Source organism: Furipterus horrens, unplaced genomic scaffold (genome assembly GCF_987537825.1).
Source record: "Furipterus horrens unplaced genomic scaffold, mFurHor1.1.pri manual_scaffold_4, whole genome shotgun sequence".
Classification (NCBI taxonomy): Eukaryota; Metazoa; Chordata; class Mammalia; order Chiroptera; family Furipteridae; genus Furipterus; species Furipterus horrens.
In genome coordinates this window covers 4,576,953-4,600,227 of record NW_028327174.1, presented here as the reverse complement: position 1 = coordinate 4,600,227, position 23,275 = coordinate 4,576,953, and the positions used below count along the sequence as shown (strand labels likewise).

Here is a 23,275-nt window from a genome sequence, read left to right as displayed (position 1 = left end):
GGCTGCCTGGGTGCTGACCTGGCCAAGGGGTGCTCTGCAGATCGCTAGTGTCATCAAGGGTGGCGTGTTTGTTACGTGGGCTCAAATGGCAGTAAGCCACTAAGCAGGTGAAAACTAGACAGGTGTATTCCAGCTCCAGACTGGCCAAGAGGCAGGGGCCGGGATGGGAGCATCCCTAAGGGGCCAGGGAAGGTAGCCAACTCGATGTTGGGGTGACTGAGAGGCTCGGGGAGGTGGCTGCCTCCTGGGCTGCCGTTAGGCTCCCCAGGGAGAGCTCTCACACCCGGTGGCTGAGCCCAGGTGTTAACCTTCCTGAGTTCCCCACCTTTGGGTGTCATGGGTGAAGTGGGAGAGCTGACCTGATGGTGTTGGCTGAGCCTCTGGCCTGCGGTGCCGGGCCTGAGATGCAGGCATTAGGCTGCGGGAGGCCCTCCCCACCCCCCCAGGCCTGACAGCTCTTAGCAGCTTCACCTAGCCCCTCCCAGCAGGAGCTGGGACCATGCCGGGACATTTTCCCCACCCCTTGGTAGCCAGTGTTGGGTCTCCATAGGTGACTGGGGTAAGCTGTCACTTTCTGAGCCTCAGTGTACCCATCTCTCAAATGGGGTCAAATGCTAGTTCAGAATGGATAGGGCAGGGCAGCGCTGGCCCTGGAGAGGCTCTGAGGCTCCATCACCGCCAGGGCTGGTTAAAGGACTGGATGGGACACCAAGGCTGGAGCCACCATATTGGTTTATTGCACATCAGGGCTCCCAGCTGAGGAGTGGGCTGGGGGCTTGGTACGCCCCTCTAGCGGGGCACAGCACAGAGCTGGTAGGGGGCTGGGGTCACCAGAAAGGAAAAGACACCGTGGTCGCTGGGGCGGGGCTGCCCCTCGGGCACGGAGAAGCTGAAGCGCTGCAGGAGGCAGGAGAAGAAGAGGAAGAGCTCCATGCGGGCCAGGGGCTCCCCGAGGCATGAGCGCCGGCCTGTGGGTGGGCATGGGGGCTCAGTGAGCCTGGGGCCTGGGCTCTCCCCCTTCAGGCCCCCTCGGGACGGGGCAGCAAGCTGGGCTGAGAAGGTACCTGCTGAAAAGGGAATGAAAGTCGCCGGCTTGACAAAGTGGCCCTGGGCGTCCAGGAAGTTCTCGGGGTGGAAACGGAAGGGCTTCTTCCAGGCAGTCTCATCCTTCAGCACTGATGACAGGTTGGTGATAAGCATCGTCCCCTGGCGGGAGAGGCCCGACATGAGTGGAGTCTGGGCTGAGGGATGCTGGGACCCCTGCCACCAAACATGCATGGGTACACACAGGCTGCCTGGAACACACCTGTCCCCATGGGGACAAGTGACATGCCTCCCATGGGCACCCTCGCTGCCACCTGTCCCTGCATGCATGGCCCTTCCACACACTTGAGTTTGTCTTCCCCACCCAACTCATCAATGCACCTGCCCAGGGCCACAGTCAGTGCCTGTGGGAATGAGTGGGCGGCTTGGGTTCTAGTCAGTGGCCATGTTGGGGCTACCAGAGGGGAGGTGGTGTGAGCTAGGGTGAGGAGGTGGCCTACCTTGGGGATGAGGTAACCCTGCACTTCAGTGTCACGGGACGTCCTGTGGGGCAAGCCCAGTGGGATTATGTCCCCAAAGCGTTGCACCTCGTGGACCACGGCCATGGTGAAGGGCAGTCGGGCCTGGTCCCCCATCTCTGGTGGTCGCGTTTGCCCTATTACCTCATCGATCTCCTGCTGGACACGTCCTGGACAGAAAAGGTCCCCACAGTGGTCAGACCCAGGGGCTGGGCTTCAACCTCCTCTGGAGGCTGTGTATGGGGAGGAGGAGGTCACTCTGACTGCAGAGCTGGGACCCAGCCTCTGCTTAGACCTCCTGTAGCTAAACCAAACTCAGGGGTCCCAGGCTGCCCCTTGCCCACCCTCCGACCCCTGGACTGGGCTCACGCTGCACATCCGGATGCAAGATCATGAGCAGGAGGGCCCAGATGAGCGTGGTTGAGGTGGTCAGCATCCCAGCGATGTACAGGTCAGACACCACCATGCGCAGGTTCTCATCAGTGAAGCTGCTGTTGGGGCTCCCCTTGGCCTGGGCCGTGCAGAGAGGGCGGGCTCAGGGGCAGAAGGTGGAAGACCCCAGATGGTCTCCCAGAATGCACAGAGCAAGCAGCCTGGGTGCAACCACTGGGCAGACACACAGGCCCTACCTTGCCTGGCTCACCTCATGGTGCAGCCCACAGCCCCCTGGCTCTGTCCCTGGAAGCTGCCCCGCACCTTCTCCACTTCATCCAGAAAGGTGTCAGTCAGATCTCGGGCTGGCTGGGCTGGGTCCCGGGTCATCCTGTTCTCGTTGATCAGCTCATCCATTATGGCCACGAAGGCCCTCTGCTTCTTGAAGACCTTGGCAGCCAGCCCGGGGATGTGCAAGAGCACGGGGATTGCGTTCAGCACCTGTGCGGGCCACACGTGGAGCCTGGATGGTCGTTGCTGTGCTCAGGCGTTCCCCCTGACAAGTAAGGTCCCGGCTGCCTCCGAGTTCTTGCCACCGATGACCTGTTCCTCCCTCCAGGCGGGCCTCCACTCTCCTCCATCCTGACCTCAGCTGCCAGAAGGATCAACCTAGAATCTACTTGTTCTTGGCTCTGTGGCTTCTAAGGGAGGAGTCCAGGTTCCTCAGCTCTCGCCTGGGGCGGTCTGACGCTGGCCTGGCTCTCCCACCTCCAGCCTTTCTCCTCACGGGGCCTCTTCTGGATAATGCCCTTTCTCTGACGCCCCTCTATGTAAATTCCCATCCCGGGAGGCCCATCGTGGGGCGGAGGCCCGCCTTCCACTGAGGCTGCCCAGGACTCCTTGTCCCATATCTACCCCCACTCCCCTCACCTCGCACAGGAATCTTGAGTCGTCCTTCACTACTTCCTGCATTAGTTTCAACAGCTTGAGGAAGCGCTGGTTATCGTACTCAAAGCGGCGTCCAAAGACGAGGGAGGAGATCACGTTGCTCACCGCTTTATTCACGAGGGCGTTGGGGCTAAAGGGGCGTCCTAGGAGCGGGTGGCGCAGATCAGGGGTCGCCTTCGTCTCCTCTTCCCCGGCCCCTCCATCCCTGTGTCCTGTCGCTCAGCCCCAGCACTCACCGGCCTGGTCACTGAAGGCGGCACAGAGGTAGGTGGCCTCCTCGGTCACCCACTGCTCCAGCGACTTCTTGCCCAGGCCGAAGTTACGCAAGGTGGACAGGCAGAAGCGCCGCTGCTCGCGCCACGCGTGCCCGTAGCGCGCGAGGACCACCCCTGGGGTGGTGGTGGGCGTGATTGGGTGAGGCTGGCTCACAGTGCTCGCTGCCTCTCCCTTTCAGGGAACAGGTTTCCCCTCGTCCCCTACCCACAAGCCCTGACCTTTCGGTGTAGGCTTGCAACGCCCCCTCCTTCAGGCCCCGCCCTCCACCCCAATAAGCCCCGCCCGCTCTTCACCCCCTTCCAACTAGCGACTAGTCTCACCCTGTCCCTATCATTAATCGCCAGCTCTCCCCTCCTGGTGGTAGGTCTTGGCCGCACTCTGCTCGATCCACCCGGACTAACTTCTACCCGAATTTGGGAAAGGTTCTGCCTGGCCCGTGCCTGGCTCCTCTTCGGTCCCGCCCACCAAGCGCCTCGTTCAGCCTTGCTGGGGCCCTGGCCCGCCCCCTCTCCGTACGGCCCGGCCCACATCCTCTGGAGTCCTCTGCACGGCTCCACCCTCCGCCTGCCCCACGTCCAGTACCGTCCTGCGCTTGGGCCGGCGGAGTCTTGAGTCAGTGCCTGCCCTGTACCCGCCGGGCCACGGTCTGCCCCTCCGCTTGCCTTCAGCGCTCGGCCCGAACCCCAGGTGCTGGTAGATGGGCATCGGTGGGCGGTCGGCGGTGTCCTCGCTGCGGATCACCAGCGTCTCGTGAACGGCCGCCGGGCCGCTGACCACGACCACGGGCGTCCGGGCCAGCCGCAGGCTGAACACGTCCCCGAAGCGGCGCCGCAGCTGAAGGCGGAGGGTTGAGGGTGCTGGTTGAACTCCCTGCACAACTGACCATCTTCCCCAACCCGGGTCTCGTGGCCCTAGACTTGGCGGCCACCTGGGCCGTCAGCAGTGAGCAGGAGCAAGGACTTCGGTCTCATCATCCTCTATGTTCAAGATCCTCAGGCTGGATCAGACCACCCAGCTATGACTTTGCAAAGGTCACCAGAATTGTCAGCAGGCCTAGTTAACATCCCCTTTTACCAGAGAAGAAACTGAGGTTCATAGAGGTGAACAGTGAGGCCCAAGGACCCACAGCAGTTAAAGATTTGAACCTATTCTCTCCCTCTTTCAACCTCGATTTCCTGATTTAAATGGGGCTCATGACCAGACTCCTCTTCAAGACCTTTCAAGACTCCCATTTTAAAGACCTTTCTCCCTGATCTAAACAGAAGGGACTCAGTCTCACATCATTTAAACACAGTCCAGCTGGAAACGAAACGCATTGCCAACTGCCGTCCCTCTTCAAGACGTTGCCCTCTCTGGCCTTGGGAAAAGCCGACTGTCCCTCAGGCCCTGGGCGCATGCCTTCCTCAGGAAGCCCTCAGACCTGCCTCCTCTTCTCTGCTCAGCTCTTCGTGGCTTCACTCACTGCTCGCTGTCTGTCCTGCTGCCCAAGCCCCCAACCTTCCTCACCTGGTTAACACTGTGAAGCATGTCCTGGAAGTCCACCTGCAGCAGGTTGCCCAGCCCGGGCAGCGGCATGGGGCCGGGCGGGTAGCGCGCAGACCAGCGTACACGCTGAGGCATCAGGTCCACCAGGAGCAGGAAGATGACCACGACCACAGCCAGGGTCCACAGGGCCTCCCCCGTCAGCAGCCCCATGGTTGCTTCGGTGCTCACAGGGCTCCTGGAGCCCCTCACCACCCCAGACAGCCGGGATCAGGCCGGGCTGGACACCTTCACCACACCCTGTGGGCTCCACCAGCTGGGGCTTTCTTTATAAAGGGAGCTGAGACTGACCTTTGCTCTCTGCCCTCAGGCAAGCCAGCTGTCGAGTGACTGTGCTGCCAGAGTTCAGGGAGGGGGCAGGGAAGGTCAGGTGCACAGTGGCCAGAGAAGTCCTTGTCCCTCCTGTCCTGTAAGGTGTTTTCCTAGAGTAGAGGGGCAGAGATGAGAAGTCCACCCTCCATCTGACTCCCCAGTTCTGTACAGGCTCCAAGAAGAACCAGGGGGGTTCAGGCTTGATCCTGCCACCTGTCACAACAGCTTTACACCTAATGTTTTTACAGACTTGTCCCCAGAACATGTCCCTACCTTCCATACATCACCTGCCTCCTCCTGAGTGGTCTTCACCTCCCAGGTTTGTTACTGACCCTCCCCTGATGCTATAGGGAGGTCACAGAGACCACGTGTGGGGAGGGATGGAGTTCTCAGCATCCCCTCACTTCACACTAGTACACTCATCACACACAGAATGACACACAAAACACATTCACAGACACTACCCACATGTTTACAGACTGACATGCAATCACACGCACATCTCCCAGTTCTCAGTGGGCCTGTGGCTGCCTGCACACGACCCCCACCTGGAGGCTGCTCTCTACCCTCCCGGCACCTACACGGTACCTACCCGTGGGATTCTAACCTGGCCCATGCTCCTGCCTCCCCTAGGGGTAACCACTGTCATGCATTTAGTGTTTGATATCCCCTTTCATTAAAACAAAAAAGGGGCCTCTAAAACCACCCACAACCTGGGAGAAGATATTTGTAAATTTTATATTTCATAAGTGACCTTTAGCTAGAATATATAAAAGGTACTTATAACTCAATAATAAAAAGACAAACAGTTCAACTAAAAATGAACAAAGGTGACACCAAATAACTGATGAGGATGTGAAGGAGCAGGAATTCTCTCCTTCATTGCTGGTGAGAATGCAAAATCACACAGCCACTTGGGAAGACAGTGCAGCAGTTTCTTAACAAGACAAAACATTCTTTAAAAAAAAAAAATGTATCTTTAGAGAGAGGGGAAGGGAGGGAGAAAGGGAGAGAGACATCAGTGTGTGGCTGCCTCTTGCACGTCCCCAACTGGGGACCTGGCCCCCAGCCCAGGCACGTGCCCTGAATGGGAACTGAATTAGTAACTGAGCCACACTAGCCAGGGTTGTTTTCCTCTTAACTTTCGAGAGTTCTTTATACAGGGTGGGCTAAAGTAGGTTTACAGTTGTTTGTATGGAAAATAATACAATAATGAATTAATAATAATACAAGAATAAACTTTCGCGTACTCACCACTGTAAACCTACTTTTACCCACCCCTTATATTCTAGATAGTAGTCCTTTATCAGATATGTGGTTTACAAATACTTCCCCCACTCTATAGCTCGTTCTTCCATCTTTTCAATAGGGTCTTTTATAAAGCAAATGTATTCAATGTTGATGAAAGCCAATTTATCAATGCTTTTTTTTTTCTTATAGATTGTAATATTGCTGTCAAATTTAAGAACCCTTTGGCTAGCCCTAAGTCAGAAGATTTTCTGTGACTTTTTAAAAAACTTTTATGTTTTACATTTAAGTATGTAACACCTTTTTAGTTAATTTTTGTATAAGGTGTTAGATTTAGGTCAAGGTTCCCTTTTATTCCCCCCTCCCCCGTATGGATATGTGTATTCCAGGACCATTTGTTGAAAGTCAGCCTTCTTCCACTGAGTAGCATTTGCACCTCTTAAAAAAGTCAGTGGAGCATATCAGTTGGTGACCAATTCTCTTAGCGTTTTTTTTTTTGTTTTTTGTTTTAAATCTGAGAATTTCCTGATTTTCCCCCAGCATTCCTGAAGGATATTTTCATTGGATGTGGGAGTCTGGGTTGAGAGTTTAACATTTAAAAAAAGCGCATGTTACTTCCTTCTGGCCTCTAGTGCTTGTAATGAGTCATCAGCTGTCATTCAAATTGGTTTTGAATGACAAAATCAAGGTATTGTTTTTCTCTGGCTACTCTCAAAAGTTCTTTACTTTAGTTTTCAGAAGTTTGTGATGTAGCTTGGTGTGGACTTGTTGGAATTTAGCTTGCTTGGGATTTGCTCAGCCTCTTGGGTCTGTCATGCCTTTTACAAAATTGGAAGGTTTGCTTTCCATATGTGTTCAGCCCTGGCCTCTTTCTCCTCTCCTTCCAAGACTCTGATGACATGATGCTTGGTCTTTTTACAGTCCCACAGGTCTCTGAGGCTCGTTTTTACCCCAGTCTGTTTTTTCTGTAGTTTAGATTGAGTAATTTCCACAGTTTTATGATCCAGTTCACTAGTTATTTTCTCTTTTCTGCTTTTGAACCCATTCACTGGGCTCTTTATTTTGATGATTCTTCTAAAATTTTCATCTGGTTCTTCCTTATATCTGATGTTTCTCTGCTGAGACTATTTTTGTTTTCTTTCAAACACGTTCATAATCACTTTTTGAAGCAGGTTTATAATGTCTGCTTCAAATCTTTATCAGATAATTCTACCATCTCTGTCATCTTGCTGTTAGCTTCTAGTGATTGTCTTTTTTTTAAAGTATATTTTATTGATTATGTTGTTACAGTTGTCCCAACTTCTTCCCCCTTTGCTCCCCTCTGCCCAGTACCCCCCTTCTCTCCAGCAATCCCATCCCCCTTAGTTCATGTCCATGGGTCGTGCGTATACATTCCTTGGTTTCACCCTTTCCTATATTATTCTTAATTTTCCCCTGTCTGTTTTGTACCAACCGATTATGCCTCTTAGTCCCTGCATAATTTCCCCATTTCTTCCCCTTCCCGCTCCCAGCTGATAATGCTCCCAATGATTCTTTCAATGATACCTGTGAATCTGTTACTATTCTGGTTGTTTGCTTAGTTTGTTTTTGTTTTTATTTTTTAAATTCAGTTGTTGATAGTTGTGAGTTTGTTGTCATTTTAATGTTCATAGTTTTGATCTTCTTTTTCTTAAATAAGTTCCTTTAACATTTCATATAATAATGGCTTGGTGATGATGAACTCCTTTAGCTTTACCTTGTCTAGGAAGCACTTTATCTGCCCTTCCATTCTAAATGATAGCTTTGCTGGATAGAGGAATTTCTGTTGTAGGTCCTTGATTTTCATCACATTGAATACTTCTTGTAAGTCCCTTCTTGCCTGCAAAGTTTCTTTTGAGAAATCAGCTGGTAGTCTTGTAGGCACGCCTTTGTAGGGAACTCTCTCTGCTTTTCTCTTGATGCTTTTAAGATCCTCTATTTATCTTTCATCTTTGGCATCTTAATTATGATGTGCCTTGGTGTGGTCCTCTTTGGGTCTAGCTTGTTTGGGACTCTGTACTTCCTGGACTTGTATGTCTATTTCCTTCGCCAAGTTTGGGAAGCTTTTCTTCATTATTTTTTCACATAAGCTCTTGATTTCTTGCTCTTTCTCTTCTCTTTTTGGAACCCCTATTATTCGGATGTTGGTATGTTTAAAGTTGTTCCAGAGGTTTCTAAGCCTCTCTTCATTTTTTTCAATTCTTGTTTCCTCATTTTTTACTGGTTAACTGTTTTTTTCTTCCTTATATTTGAAATCATTTATTTGAACCCCGGTTTCCTTCCCTTCACCATTGGTTTTGTGTGAATTTTCCTTCGTTTCATTTAGCATAACCTTCACTTCTTCCCTTATGTGTGTGCTGTACTTAGCATATCTGTCAAGTCTGTGAGCATCTTTATCAGCAGTGTTTTGAATTCTGCATCTGTTAGGTTGTCTGTCTCCTCTGTTAAGTTGGCTATCTCCTTGTCGCTTAGTTCTCCCACTGGAACCTTGATTTGTTCCCACTTTTGAACCATACTTCTCTGTCTCCTCATTCTGACAGGCTCCTGTGTTTGCCTCTGTGTCTTAGGTAGAGCTATCACACCTGTTACGTTGTAAGGGGCAGCGCCTTAGGTGTTCATCAGTGCTAGCGACCCATTTCACCACGTTGTGGCGCTGTGTGTGGGGGTGATGTCTGAGAGGGGCCAATGTCCCTTTCTCAGCACTTGCCCCTTTTCCGGAACCTCTCCCACTTCCATATGGGACTGGCGCCTCTCTGGTCGCTGCCTGGCTGTTGTTCCCAAAGTGGGTGGATCTGTGGATGTTCTATGACCATGAGGGCCCTTTAAACAAGCGGACACTGCTGAGGGACTGGCAGGTTCTTTCTCCACCCCAACCCCCACTGGTTTGCACAGTCAGAAGCCATGAGGCTCTATCTTCCCTGGTGCTGGAACCATGAGCTGTGCAGTCTGGTCTGGTGCTGGGAGTGCTCCCCAGGTGTCCCTCTCAACTTTTTTAAATGTTTGACTGGGCTTTCCACTGGTGTTAAGCTGCTGTCACTGCTGCCACCACCACACTGTGTTCTTTCCACCCGGACTCCGCCCCTTTTACCTGTCTGGATGAGTATTTATTTATTTATTTATTTAGGTTCATGTAATTGTCGGGTTTTTTTTGATTTTCAGAATTGTTTCTTGAACAATAATTTTTTAATAACCTTAGCAGGGAAAAATCACCCATTACCTCCAGGATATAAGATTTTTGACCTGGCAGTTGTTTGAGACAACATGAACATGAATTGATGAGACTCCTCTTTTAAGCTTCAGTTTTTGAACATGAACTCAAAGAAGAAATCTCTAGCTGAAGGTCTTAATTGCTTTCCTCCTTGGCTTCTCCCTTACCTGATCTACCAGTATAGTTAACATTTAGTGTAGAAACTGGAGAAAGCACTGCAAGCTCCCTAGGCGCTAACGAGCTGCTCCTAGGATTCCATTTTAAAGTTGAGAACACCCGGCTCAGAGAGGATCACAGCATTTTGGGCATTAGGAAGGGCCTTCGACACCATCTAATCCAACCCTTTTGCCCCTCCCTGCTGTCCCACCACTTGACAATTGGGAAAGGTTGAAGTTATGGCCCAGGTACACACCTTACAGGCGATGGAGCCAGAACTCAAGCTTTTTTTGTTCTTTTTTGAAAATAGGCTTTATTGATTATGCTGTTACAGTTGTCCCAATTTATTTTCCCTTTGTTCCCCCCACCTAGTGACTCCCCTTCCTGCAGCTGTCCCCCCGCCTAAGTCCATGCCCATTGGTTGGGCATACAGTTCTTCTCAACATCTTCCTGTCTACTCCACTCCGTCCTACTATGCTTCTTAATTCCTGCACCATCTCCCTCTCTTTTCTTCCTTCCCCTTCCCCACTGACTTCCGCCAAAAATGTTCCCTATACCTATAATTCTTTTCCCACTCTCGTTGCCTACTTAGTTTGCCTTTGTTTCAGTTCCTTAGCTTCTGTAGTTGGTTGTTGTGATACAGTTTTCATTTTAATGTTCATCGTTTTGATCCTCTATCTCCTAAACAAGTCCCTTTAACATCTCATATAACAGTGGTTTGGATCTGATGAAGTCCTTCAGTTTTACTTTGTCCTGGAAGCACTTTCTCTGCCCTTCTATTCTGAATGACAGCTTCGCTGGATAGAGTAATCGTGGTTGTAGGTTTTTGCTTTTCATTACTTTGAATATTTCTTGCCAGTCCCTTCTTGCCTGCAGAGTTTCTTTTGAGAAAAGGGCTGATAGTCTTATTGGGACCCCTTTGTACATAATTCTCTTCTTCTCTCTTTCTGCTTTTAAGATTCTCTCTTTGTCCTTAGTTTTTTGACATTTTGATTATGTGTCTTGGTGTGGTTCTCCCTGGGTCCAATTTTTTTGGAACTCTCTGTGCTTCCTGGACCTGTAAGTTTATTTCCTTCCCCAAGTTAGGGAAATTCTGCTTCATTATTTTTTCACATAATTTTTCAATTTCTAGTTCTTCACCTTCTGGCAACCCTATGATTTGGATGTTGGCCCGCTTATAGCTGTCCCATAGGTTTCTGAGCCTCTCCTCATTTTCCTCATTTTTCGTTTCCTCTTTCTGCACTGATGACTGTTCCTTCCCTATGTTCCGATTTGTTGATTTGCTCCCTGGTTTTCTTTCCCTCACCACTAGTTTTGTATGTGTTTTTGTTCATTTCAACAGGACTAGCCTTCATTCCTTCCCCGTCTTGTTTAAGACCTGCTATTAGATCTGTAAGCATTTTTATAACCAGAGCTCTGAACTGAGCCTCAGAAAGATTTCCTATCTGCTGCTTCCTTAGATTAGATATTTGCTGTCTGGTCAGCTGTGTGACTGGGATCTTTATCATGATCTGTGCCATCCTGACAGTTTTGTGTTTACCTTTGCTTTCTGGTGGGGGGTGGGGCTGTCACACCTCCTACGCTATAGGGGGCAGAGCCCCATGTACTCGTCACTATCGGGCGACCCTTCTCACCATGCTGTGTTTTTTTCTGTGGGGGTGGGGGTCCAAGATGGATCCCTGCTGTTCACTCTCCACCGAGAGACCGGGAGCCTCCTCCCCAGTCCAAGGCAAAGGGGATCTGCCTTCCCCCGCGTTGGAATTGAAAGCTGATTGGTCTGGTCTACAGCCGGGTGTGCTCCCCAGGCGCTTCTCGCCTCCCCTTAAGTAAGTGTGTCTGTGCTTACCGCCATCCCGCCAACGCCATTGCTGCTGCCAGCACAGCTTGACCTCTCCACCCCAGCTTCGCCCCTCCTACTTGTCCAGACGAGCACAAGTTCTTTACAACTTACCTTTGACTGTTATTTATTTTCTGAAACTTCCTGTTGTTTCTGGTTTTGCTGTAGTTGTATTCCTTCTTAGTTGTGGAGGGAGATGTCGTGTGTCTGTCTAGGCCTCCATCTTGGCCAGAAGTCATGACTGTCTTTTTTTAAAATTCAGTTTAAAATGTTCCTTCTTTGACACCAGCAGGGGAAGTGGATGAGGTTCCTTGTTACTGTAAGTGAGGGTAGAAGTCAAGGCTCCCCACTCAGTTTCAGTTGCCACTAAGGGGTGGGGCCCTGCATAGTAACCAGCAGGAGTTGGAGTGCCAGCTCCCGATGACTTCCCCTGGTACCTCTCTGTTTGGCAAGGGTAGCACCGTTTTATTACTGCTTCTCCCCCCAAGGCCTTTGCAATGAAACCACAGGAGGAAGCTTGCCTTTATCTTAATACCTGTGGTCAAAGGTGAAATTTCTGACTCTCTATTAGTTCTCCTCTGATATTACCCAGTAAGGAGGGGGTGGCATACCAAGTATGGCCCTTCTGAGCCCTGTGTGACCACACAGATTGCAAGCTTAGGAGGCTGGCCCTGCAAGTAACCTTATCACTTTAGGTTGCTGCCTGGAGAGGGAGCTCCTGCAAAGCATGGGCCTAAGTCATAGTTATCATGAGCACAGAGTAGTGGGCCTGGATCTGCGACTCTGGCCCTGCCACTCACCCAGCTGACCATGGCATGCATTTCTCAACCATTTCCTGTGTGATGCTCTCCAGCATCCATTGAACCAAATACAGAGGACAGAGAGGATGGAGACATAGTCCCTGCCCTCTACACCTTGGCAATGCACAAGCTCCTGGAATCAGGGCAAAATTCTGGGTTCAGGGTTCAGGGCAATAATGCCTCCATTACTTATGGTTCATTTCCCACCAATTTAATGAGTTGAGGGCTTGGAGTTAAATTTTTTGTTTTAAGTAACAATGAAGAAATGTGCCATTTCACTATTTCTTGCACATTTGAGTTTGTGAACTGCAGATTATTTTAGTTGTTCCTCTATTCATAGATCTAGCTAGTTTCCAACTAGCAGGTTTATTTATTGTTATTTAGTTAGTTATTTATTTTGGGGTGAGGATTAGGCAATGGGTTTATTGAGGGTAAAATGGGGGAAGGGGGGAAGGGGAGAGGCAGCTCCCGGACCAACTGAAGGGTCTGTAGGAGCAAGTGGAATGGGGAACAGGGAACGGGGACTCACGGTCCTCCTCATGGGCTCATAGGAGTTCCTCTTTATTGTTATGTAAAGCAAAAATGTGCAAATGTTTTCTCCTAGTCTGGGGCTTGTCTTTCTATTTATTCTATTAACAGTGTCTTCAGAAAGACCAGAAGATTTTAATTTCTTTTTAAAGATTTTATTTATTTATTTTAAAAAGAGTGGAAGGGAGGAAGAAAGAGAGGGAGAGGAACATCAATGTGTGGTTTCCTCTTGCACAGCCCCAACTGGGGACCTGGCCGGCAACCCAGGCATATACCCTGCCTGGGAATTGAACCTGTGACCTTTGGTTCACAGGCTGGTGCTCAATCCACTGAGCCACACCAGCCAGGGCAGAAGATTTTAATTTTGATGAAATCCAATGTATTAATTTTTTTTTCTGTTATGAATCATTACTTGGGTGTTACATTTGAGATATCTTTGCCTCGTCCGTGGTCACAAATATTTTTCAACTGTGTTTTCTTTTAGAGGTTCTACAGTTGTAGGTTTTTCACTTAGTTCCATGATCAGTTTTGAGTCAGGTTTAGCATATGGTATGAGATATGAACCTAAGTTCATATTTTCCTTATAAATATCCACTTGTTATTTGACCATTTATTGACAAGACTACATGGTCACAAATATTTTTCAACTGTGTTTTCTTTTAGAGGTTCTACAGTTGTAGGTTTTTCACTTAGTTCCATGATCAGTTTTGAGTCAGGTTTAGCATATGGTATGAGATATGAACCTAAGTTCATATTTTCCTTATAAATATCCACTTGTTATTTGACCATTTATTGACAAGACTACATAGTTCTCCCACTGAATTGCATTTGTAAGATTCTATAAAATCAATGAAAATATATGGGTCTATATCTGGACTCTAGTCTGTTTCATTTGTCTTGACATCAACAATCTCATACTGTCTTGATTACTGTGCAGCTTCCCCCCCGCCCCCCAAATTTTTTGGCTATTCTAGTTCTTGGTATTTCCATATGAACTTTACAAACAGCATATTGATTTCAACAGCAACAAAAATTTACTGGGATTTTTACTGTGATTACACAACCTTTAGATTAATTTGGGCGTGGTATTGATGTCTTAACAGTGTTGGAACTTCTAATCCATGACCATGGATTTTTTTGGTTTTCTTTAATTTCTGTGGCACCATTTTGTAGTTTTTTAAAAATTGTTTTCCTATTACAGTTGTCCCACTTATACCCCCGTTTCCCCCAACCTCCCAGCCCACCCCTTCTCCCAGTCAGCTCCCACCTTGTTGTGCATGTCTATGGGTTATTTACACAAGGTTATGTCATTTTGTAGTTTTTACTGTACAGATCTTGCACACATTTTTGTCAGGTTTCCCTCAGAGTTGTTCATATTTTTGATGTCATGACAAATGGTATTTGAAAAATTTAAATTCCCAATGGTTCATTGCTGTTATATACATATAGAATAAATTTTTATTTTCAGAGCAGTTAGGTTCAAAACAAATATAATAGATTTTTGTATATTGATCTTATATCATTTCACCTCTCTAAACTCTATTAGCTTTTGAATGATCCCATAGGATTTTATACACACTCATGTTGTCTGCAAATAAAGACAGTTTTGCTTCTTCCTTTCTAATTTTGTTGCCTTTTACTTCTCTTTCTTGACTTAATTCACTGTCCAAAACTTCCAGTACAATGTTATGTAGAAGTGATGAAGGCAGACATCCTTGCCTTATTCCCGAACATAGGGGGAAATCATACAGTGATTTACTATTGAGTATATTTACTATTAGCTCATCGTTTTTTAAAAAATTGATTTGAAAGAGAAAAAACATTGATTTTTTTATTCCACTTATTTATTCATTCATTGGTTGATTCTTGTATGTTCCCTGACTGGGGATCAAACCTGCCACCTTGTTGTGTCAGAATAATGCTCTAACCAACTGAACTACTGGGTCAGGGCTAGCTCTACATTTTCATAAACGTTCTTCTTCAGGTTGGGGATGTTTCCAACTACTCCTAGTTTGCTGAGACTTTTTCCAGGGACAGATGTTGATTTTGTCTTTTTTTTTTCTTTTTCTTGCATGTATTGAGATAATCATATGGTTTTGCTTTTTAATCTGTTAAAATGGTGAATTATATGGATTGGTTTTTGAATAATGAGCCAACCTTGCATTCCTGAGGATAACCTCCTTTGGTAGTGATGTATTATCCTTTTTATATGTTTTTGGTTTCAATTTGATAAGATTTTATTAATAATATTTTCATCTATGTTTATGAGGCATATTGAGCTATAGTTTTCTTTTCATCTTTGTCTGGTTTTGCTGCCCCCACAGAATGAGTCTGGAAGGATTTCCTCCTGTTTTTCTGGGAGAGTTTGTGTAGAATTTATATTACTTCTTTCTTAAAAGTTTGGTAGAATTGACTAGTGAAGCCAAATGTGCCTGAAGTTTTCTGTATGGGAAAGTTAAATAAATTCGATGTCTTTAATAGATACGGGATTATCCAGGTTATATATTTCTTCTTGTATGCATGAGTTTTAGTATTTTGTGTCTTTTAAAGATTTTGTCCATTTCATCTACATTGTCAAACTTATTGGCATAGTGTTGTTTGAAACACTCCCTCATTATCATTTTAATATCTATAGCATCAGCATCAATGTCCCCATCATTCTTGATATTGACCAATTGTGTCTTATTTTTTTTTCCTAATCATTTCTATCTAAAGGATTATAAACTTTGCTAATGTCACAAAACCAGCTTTTGCTTTTATTGATTTTTTCTTTTTCTTTTCTTTTTCTAGGTTTAAAAACTAGCATTAATTATTCATTATTTTACCAATTCCTATCTATTCTAGAACATTTAATTAATTAATTGTTAAATTAAATTTATTGGAGTGACATTGGTTAATTAAGATCATATTTCCAGTCTGATTTGTTTTTCCTTTCTTGTGCTTCTTTAAAAAAAAAGATTTATTTTTAGAGAGAGGGAAAGGGAGGAAGAAAAAGAGGGAGAGAAATATCAATGTGTGGTTGCCTTTCACATGCTCCCAACCAGGGACCTGGCCCGCAGACCAGGCATGTGCTTGGGAATCGAACTGGTGGCCTTTTTGTTTCGCAGGCTGGTGCTCGGCCCACTGAGCCACACCAGCCAGGATGTGTATCCCACAGATTTGGATATGTTTTCATTTTCATTCGGTTCAAAATACTTTTTAGCTTTCCTTTTGACTTTTTATTTTACTCATACATTATTTACAGGTGTGTTCTTTAGTTTCCGAGTATTTGGGAATTTTCCAGGGAACTGTTACTGATTTCTGATTGAATTCCACTGTGGTCAAAGGACATATTTACAATAACTTTAATCTTCTCTTTTTGAAGAGAGAGAGAGAAACACCGACCTATTGCTCCACCCATCTATGCATTCATTGGTTGATTCCTGCATGTGCCCTGACCTGGGATCGAACCTGCAACTTTGCCACATTGGTATGACTCTAACCAACCAAGCTGCCCTGCCAGGCAGCCTTAATCTTTTAAAATGTACTGAGACTTGTTTTATGGTCTTTTGTGGTGATGTTTTATGTGTCTGTGAAACTCAGGCATTCCTTAGCTTTACATTCTTAGTTTTGTGATTGCATTTTGGTTACATTTATAGTAATTTGGGGAGGGTAGAAGTTATTATCTCGAATGGGAAATGTCTGTTTGATGTCTTCAAGCACCTCAAGGGCAGGCTCTGTGTCCTGTTTACCTCTCTGTCCCCTTGGCATTATTCATGGCCCAAGATGGAAGCTCAGCAGACACTAATTGTGTGAACGGATGGCACTTAGACATTGTCTGGCTGTGGTCTTGTTTTTGATTCAGAAAATATGCTCATTGTCTTAGGAGACAAGACTGAGTCTCACACACCTTTGTGTCCTTGTGTCCCTCCAGGACTTTGTACAGAGCTTGGCACTTTGTAGGGGCTCAGGCAGCATTCATGGCATTGAATGGAACCAAAGAGATACCCACAGATGTGCTGCCTCTGACTGGCAGGGGGTTGAAGCCACCCTGAGGCAGTTGGCAAAGCGCATGGGCCAAGGTTTTCCTGTCATAAAGCCCCCTAAGGCATGATGTCACACGCCCAGAGACCACTGTCCTTGTGAAAGGGAGGGGCTGTATTCTGGACTCCCAGACTTGGCTGACCCTGGAGCCTGAGGCAAGGTGAGTAGGCTGCCTGGGTGCTGACCTGGCCAAGGGGTGCTCTGCAGATCGCTAGTGTCATCAAGGGTGGCGTGTTTGTTATGTGGGCTCAAACGGCAGTAAGCCACTAAGCAGGAGAAAACTGTCTTTGACTCCTGGCCTTCCTTTCCGGCTTCCCAGCTTCTGGCCCCACTTGGCCTCTCCCTTCTCCCCTCCTCTCCTCTCCCTCAGTAACTACTTCCTCTGTGTCCCCCCTCCAAACCTCTTCTCAGAGAAATCCCATAACTTCCCTCGCGCTGGCTACAAGGAGTCCCAGAGCGGACTGTGGAACCCATCGCTAGCGGTACGCCCCGGGGGACAGTGGAGGGCGCGGAGGTGCTGTGTCGCCCGCAGAGAAACGAAGTGAGCTCAGGCCTGGAACGGGCCCACTGGGTTTGGTGACTAGGAGCGTATTGGTGACTTTGGTGAGAGTTTTCAGGGACTTACAGGCACAGAAACAGATTGTGGTGGGCTGTGGGGTGTGGGGGCGGCGGAGAGGACTGAAGATACCCACTGTAGACAGCTCTCTCCAGGGGACGGGGTGAAGGGCAGGGGACAGTCAGGATGGTCGCTGAGAAGGGGAATGGGTACAGAGAGAAGGCTTTTTTTTTTTTTTTTTAATGGAAGGGATTAGCGACGTGTTCAAATGCTGACGGGAAGGAGTCATTAGAGAAGGAAAGGCGAATATATGAGAGAGGAGACCCCCCTGGCCCCCCGCAAACGCCCAGGTGGTGAGAAGTCCAGACCAGATGGGATGCGGGAAGGGCAGCCTCCTGGCGTGGGGAGCAGATGGCCTGTGAGAAGCAGAGACCGCGTGGGGGGCGGGGGTTGGGGCAGAAAGTGAAGCGAACCCCGATCTGACGGTGCCTGTTTTCTCCGCTGAAGGCGGGGGAGGCAGGTGGGGCTGGAGGTTTGGAGAGATTCTGCACCTTCCCTGTGGGGGATCGGGGCTCACCTTGGAAGCGGAGGCTCCCTGGGCCACATCGGGGGTCCAGCGCACATCGCAGACCTTGACTTTACAGTGGTGTCGATTTGCAGGGAATTGCGACCCTGAGGGTGGGATTCCTCATGTGGAGGAGGCTACGGAATCTCCCCAGTGCTCCCCACGTCACACCCAAAATGTTGGTAGTTTTAAATCATGATTATTTCCTGTTATCATTCACTGCCTACACCTGGGGGCAGTTTATACCAAATGTTCAGTAGGGCTATGCCTTTTCCCTTCCTTCTATCCGACCCCCTTTTCCCTGGGACCTGCCTTTCCAGCTCTGAGGGCCGCAGTCATCTTTGGTTGGGGGCTCTGAGGTCTTGGGAGGAATTTCGGAGCCTTTCCAAGCTGCTGGTGCTCGCCCCCTCCATCCTGAGTTTGGCCTCCATCCGTGACCAGTGGAGTTGCCTCCCCCAGCCGCCTCTGGCCTGCGTGATTCCTGGCATCCCGGGCCTCATGATATATTGACCGTTGCCCATCTCTTCTTCTTGGACTGAACATGGTGTTTGGTGTAGGCCGCCAGGGAGAGAGGTAAAGTTTAGGCGGGCCCTGCTACCATGTCCCAAGTGACCAGGAAGGGGAACCCAGCTGGGCCCAAGAGGAGGGGAAAACAGGGTTCTCTATAATTTTCCCCCTGACCGGGAGGGTGTCTCTGGGACTCAGGGTTCGGGTGGAGGGCCTGGTCCTAGCTGATGGGATATGGCTGTGGGTGCGTGCGTGTGGGTGGGTGGGGGGGCAGGGAGTCACCATCTTGGCAATGGCAAAATGCTCTGCTTGTCCCAAGGGAGGCGTCACAGAGGAGGAAAATGGGTCATGGCGTAGGATTTCTAAGCCGGGCTGCGGGACCCCTCAGTCCAGCGCGTAGGGAGCGCTGCGGTCGCAGTGAGCGCCTGCAAGTGCCCAGCCTCGGTCAGGTCCCCGCCTTCTGTCTGGAGCGGTGCGGCGGACCTGCGGACCGGGGTATAAAAGCAGGGGAGGGAAGGGGGAGCAAGGTACTGCGGCCCCTTGGGTGCCCCGGGCTCCGGGTCTGGCGTTCGAGGCAGGCGGAGGCGCGGTGTCCCGCCCGCCAGTCCGCAGCAGCACAGGCTGGGCCCTGTCACAGCTCACGGGTTCCTTCATCCTCAGCGGTGACCGGGCATGCCATGCCGGGGAGAGCGGGTCCCGGGCTGGGGAGGGATGCCGGTGCCCCGCGGTGAGGGCCTGAGAGACCCCAGCCCGCGCCCGGCGTTGCTCTTCTTCCAGGCTCTCCAAGTTCCTGTCTGTACTGCACACCTTCATCCTCGCAGGTAAGGGCTGGGCGCGGCGCGGCCTCGGGGCGGCCGCAGGGCCCGGGGCACCGGCTCTGCGCTCCGAGCCATCCGCTGTCCGGCTGCCCGCCGTTTCCCAGAGGCGCGTGCCCCAGGGCTGGCCACACTGCTCCCGGCCGGGCCGGCCTCCTTTCTGCCTGCGCTCCCTGTGCCCCTCCGCAGCGAGGCGGCCTTGAACGCGGCCCAACCCCAACGCTCGTATGTGCCCCGCCCCCGCCGCCCCCTAACCAACCAGAAACCCGCACAGCCTGGTGCTGTCCTGTAGCAGGGACTTTAAAATCTCTGCTTGCGTACTAAAAACCCATCACACGTCTTAAATTAATACCTAATATCTTTCGAAGTTTAAACAGTTTCAAAGGATATGACTTCTGGCATATTGTAAATACCGACACTTCAAAATAATTATGTCCCTCTTTTCAATAGTTTAACTTGTTTTTGTTCACCTACCTGCAGGAACAGTATGCTACTGTTTCCAGGGGTCTGTGGAGAAGACGGCTCCTGACCATGACATTGCTGGGGAATCATCACAGGTAGGGCCTTAGTCAGGCTCCCTGGGGTCATGCCGCTTGACCTCAGATGGTCAACCATGTGTGTGTGAGAGAGAGGAAGGGAGGGAGGGAGGGAGGAAGGGAGGAGGAGGGTATGTAGAATGTCGGGGTTCTCGAGAAATTTCCTGTTCCTGGCAAAGAGTTAAAACACAGCGCCCCCGTCCCCCACCCCCATCATGGCCTGCCTGTACGGCCACCTCGAGGCTCCGAGGCAAACCCGAAGGAATAGGTGACGAGATGCGTGTGAGAATCCCCGGAATGTGGTTCTGCACTCACATGTGAACAGGATTGGCGGTGAGCAGGACACCTGCCTGGGGTTATGTGCCCTCTGATGCTCCAGGTCCAAGAACCTATGGCAGAAGCTCTTCTCCAGCCCTCGGCCAGGAGAACAGCCACGGAGGCCGGATCCCCTACTCTCCTCTGTGGGAGTCCCAGGGGAGCACTGCCGCCAGATCCTGAGGGGTGGTCCTTACAATGTCACGTGTCCGAAAAGGTCTTAATTCATCCTCAACTGAGAGTTTGGCTGGGTATAGAATTCTAGACTAGAAATGATTTTCTCACAGATTCCGAAGATCCTCAGTGTCTTCTGGCTTCAAATGTTGATATTTAAGTCTGATGAAATTGAATTCCTAAAACAGATATTTTTCTTTGTATCTCTGGAAGTTTGTAGGTTCTTCTCGTTGTCCTTGGTATTCTGAAATTCACTGATGGCAATCTCGGGGTGCGTTTTCTTCATCCATTGTCATAGGCACTTGGTGATTCCCTCTCTTCTGCAAACTCATGTCCCTCATCTTTGGGAAATTGTCTTGATAAAAAAAAAAAAAAAAGGAATGTATTTATTTAGAATCTCTCCCTGTCACCCTGTCTATTGCCTCTGTTCTCACTTGCAGAAAGATCTGTGATTTAGTTCTTGGTCCTCCTGATATCTTCTCTGTTCTTTCCAGGGAATACTTTTTTAAAACTTTGTTCTACACTTTGCTTGGAATTTTCATTCTCATAACGTATCATAGTTTTTGAACACTTCTATTCTAAAGCCCTTCCCGTTTCATCCATGAATGCGACGTTCTATCTTTCTGAAGACATCGGTTACCATCTGTTTGAGGTTTTTCGGAATTCCTGTAGTCTTTTGGTGTCTGCGTGCCCACACAAACGGTGACCAGTGCGCAGCCGGGCCCTAGGAGTCACCTCAGCTTTCCCCCGCTTCTCTCTCTCCATGTCATGCAGCCCATAGGAGAGACCTTAAGGCCAGTGTGGGGGCCGATGGATAAGTGCTACCCTGTGACCACTCAGGTGGGTAAGGTCTGGGGACTCTTCTTCCCCTGGAGCTGGGTGGCTGTCCTGGGCGCCCTGTACAGACACTGTGAGAGTCCGAGCCGGGCAGGACAGGACCCCCAGCCACTCGAGGCTGTTTCCCTCTGTAGAGACGCAGAGCCAAGAGTGTGATGAAGCGAGCCCCTGAGGTGCGTGAGCCTCCCCTGGAGGGGCCCAGGCTGGGCTACCTCCCGTCCAAGCGCCATGAGACCCAGGGACGCTCCAGCTCACGGCTGGGAGTGAGTCCCACGGGTAGTGGTGGGATTCCTCCAGGAAACTTGCAACCCCAGCCCAGCTTGAGCTGAGAAGGGACGGACTTCCCCAGAAAGACAAAGAACAGTCCACGCCCCACGTGTGGAGAATGGGGAGGGATGAGGCGTTCCAAGGGCCTCTTGGCCCACATATGTCCCCCTGTTCCTCCTGGCAGGCCACGGGCCCCCAGGCAGCGAGAGGACTGAGTGATGCTGCCCCCAGGGAGGAGCCTGACATCCAGTCTCAGGACCAGGAGGAGGCGAGGTCCCCAGCAGAGGAAGCAGCCGGCCCCATTCCTTCTGGGAAGGAAGTGGCTAAGGAGGAGGAGGTGGTAGAGAACCCCGGCTCTGAGGTAAGGAAGCCTGGTGCCTCCGCTGGAACAGCGCAGGGCATTCGGGATGGGGGGACGTGAAACGGAAGGTGGAGGCTGCCCCCCTGCCCCGGTATGAGGGCCAGACTGCCATCCCAGAGGTAGCGTGGAGACTGGGTCTGAGTCCGGCCTCCGCCCACTTCTCGGGCCCTGAGGCTCACTTTCCCCATCACACACTGTGGAGCCTGTCTCATTGTGCCCCGGGCCCCTTGTTCTTCCGCAGGGAAATGAAAAGGCCCTAGAGGAGACTGCTGTGCTTCCTCCTGGTGAGAGCGCAGACCCCGCCCTGTCACAGTCGCCCCGCCTCCCTCCCTCACCTCGGTGACCCTGCGCTGGTCACCCAGGGCAGAGCCCCTCTCAGACCCTCCTGCCTGGGGAGGGGAAAAGCCCAGACAGCCAGAAGCCCCGACTTTTCTGTAGGAGCCTCCTGCCTGCTCCCTGGTGGGCAGGACTCAGGGCCCTCCCCTTGTTTGGGAGGAATAGCTGGTGTCCATGCTAACCTGACTGCTCCCCCCGCCCCCCATCGGCAGGCACCCTAGCCCTGGGGAAAGTTCTTCCCAGCAAGGGACCCACTGCTCTGTCTGCCTGCCTGTTCTGCAGAGGCTTCTGAGGTGGCAAGCGACGAGGACAGGCCTGGGGGTGCTCTGCAGCCCCTGTGGGAGCTCTGGCTCAGCTGGTTCCCAGCGGCTGACAGTCCCAAGACTCAGAACCATGAATGACAAACTACCCAATAAATGCACAAGGTGATGCCTGTGTGGCCCCACTGCCTCCTCCCAGGGCCTCACGTCCTCGCAGACCCAGTGTGGCCCCGTCGGCACTCCCTGGCCCACAGGACAGGCCTGGCATGATTGATAGTGGCTGCTCTGGAGATGCCGAGGGGGCCCTGGCTGGCCTTGGACTCCATGTCAATGGACAGACCGAGTTCCCAGAATGCTGAGGGCTGGGAGCGCCCTGCCTGAGCGCATTTAGAAGACACTGGTGGAGCCTGTCAGAGATGCTGCTGATGCTGTTGGGTGGGGGGTGTCTGGTGTCCCTAAGCTGTTTACTAAATGCATCAAGGGGTCTTCCCAAGACCTGAGTAAGCGGACAGTCATCAGAAACCCTGGGATGCTCCCCGTGTGCTCAGTTGGAACCAGTCAGGTCCAGGGGTGGGCACACGTGGAGGGTGGCAGGTAATAAGGTGACAGCCCTAGGGTCTGAGCAGGGAGACAGGACCCAGGAGCCATCTCATGGAGTCTTCTCATTGGCTGAAGGGGAAACAGAAACCCAGGGTCACACAGTGTCGAGACAGAAGAAGGACTAGAGGCAGGCTGTCCTCCACCAGGGTCCCCATGTGGCCTCCAAGGTTTGAACCCTGTCCTAAGACATGCGTGCAGCCCACAGGGGCTCATTCCCTGCCCCTGGCCAAGTGTGCTAAGAGCTGGCTGACCTGGTCACTCAGAGGGCCATGTCCTGGGTGGAATGTAGACAAGTGTCACCCAGCTCCAACCTGGC

At 50.2% G+C, this 23,275-nt stretch overlaps 2 protein-coding genes across 4 annotated transcripts; one reads left to right on the top strand and one right to left on the bottom strand.

Annotated features, from left to right (window-relative positions):
• Window positions 1–715: 715 nt before the first annotated feature.
• On the bottom strand, window positions 716–5,153 carry LOC150010932 (cytochrome P450 2D14-like). Its single transcript, XM_090272330.1, has 9 exons — window positions 4,665–5,153; window positions 3,821–3,992; window positions 3,119–3,271; window positions 2,865–3,025; window positions 2,259–2,435; window positions 1,932–2,073; window positions 1,545–1,732; window positions 1,065–1,206; window positions 716–968 (listed from the first exon to the last, which is right to left on the bottom strand). Exons 1-9 carry the CDS (start codon window positions 4,851–4,853, stop codon window positions 790–792), a joined length of 1,503 nt encoding a protein of 500 aa, XP_090128456.1. The 5' UTR covers window positions 4,854–5,153; the 3' UTR covers window positions 716–789.
• Window positions 4,045–22,919, top strand: LOC150010931 (uncharacterized). Of its 3 annotated transcripts, XM_090272324.1 has the most exons (11): window positions 4,045–5,331; window positions 16,172–16,276; window positions 16,721–16,990; window positions 18,272–18,524; window positions 19,236–19,279; window positions 19,754–19,830; window positions 21,073–21,138; window positions 21,270–21,308; window positions 21,587–21,763; window positions 22,005–22,047; window positions 22,382–22,528. In XM_090272324.1, exons 4-11 carry the CDS (start codon window positions 18,493–18,495, stop codon window positions 22,498–22,500), a joined length of 597 nt encoding a protein of 198 aa, XP_090128450.1. In that variant the 5' UTR covers window positions 4,045–5,331; window positions 16,172–16,276; window positions 16,721–16,990; window positions 18,272–18,492; the 3' UTR covers window positions 22,501–22,528. The 3 variants fall into 3 exon arrangements, with proteins under 3 accessions (XP_090128450.1, XP_090128451.1, XP_090128452.1); XM_090272325.1 differs by lacking the exon at window positions 22,005–22,047 and having other exon boundaries at window positions 22,382–22,919; XM_090272326.1 differs by lacking the exon at window positions 21,270–21,308.
• Window positions 22,920–23,275: the final 356 nt, after the last annotated feature.

What these genes read in the sequence shown, in the direction of transcription:
- LOC150010932 (XM_090272330.1), bottom strand. Translation starts at nt 4,853, where the DNA reads ATGGGGCTGCTGACGGGGGAGGCCCTGTGGACCCTGGCTGTGGTCGTG. An exon ending in TGCTTCACAGTGTTAACCAG is followed by an intron (nt 3,993 to 4,664) that starts GTGAGGAAGGTT and finishes CTCCGCCTTCAG; the next exon opens with CTGCGGCGCCGCTTCGGGGA. An exon ending in CGCCTTCAGTGACCAGGCCG is followed by an intron (nt 3,026 to 3,118) that starts GTGAGTGCTGGG and finishes ACCCGCTCCTAG; the next exon opens with GACGCCCCTTTAGCCCCAAC.
- LOC150010931 (XM_090272324.1), top strand. Translation starts at nt 18,493, where the DNA reads ATGGTGTTTGGTGTAGGCCGCCAGGGAGAGAG. An exon ending in GCACACCTTCATCCTCGCAG is followed by an intron (nt 19,280 to 19,753) that starts GTAAGGGCTGGG and finishes ACCTACCTGCAG; the next exon opens with GAACAGTATGCTACTGTTTC. An exon ending in TTGCTGGGGAATCATCACAG is followed by an intron (nt 19,831 to 21,072) that starts GTAGGGCCTTAG and finishes CATGTCATGCAG; the next exon opens with CCCATAGGAGAGACCTTAAG.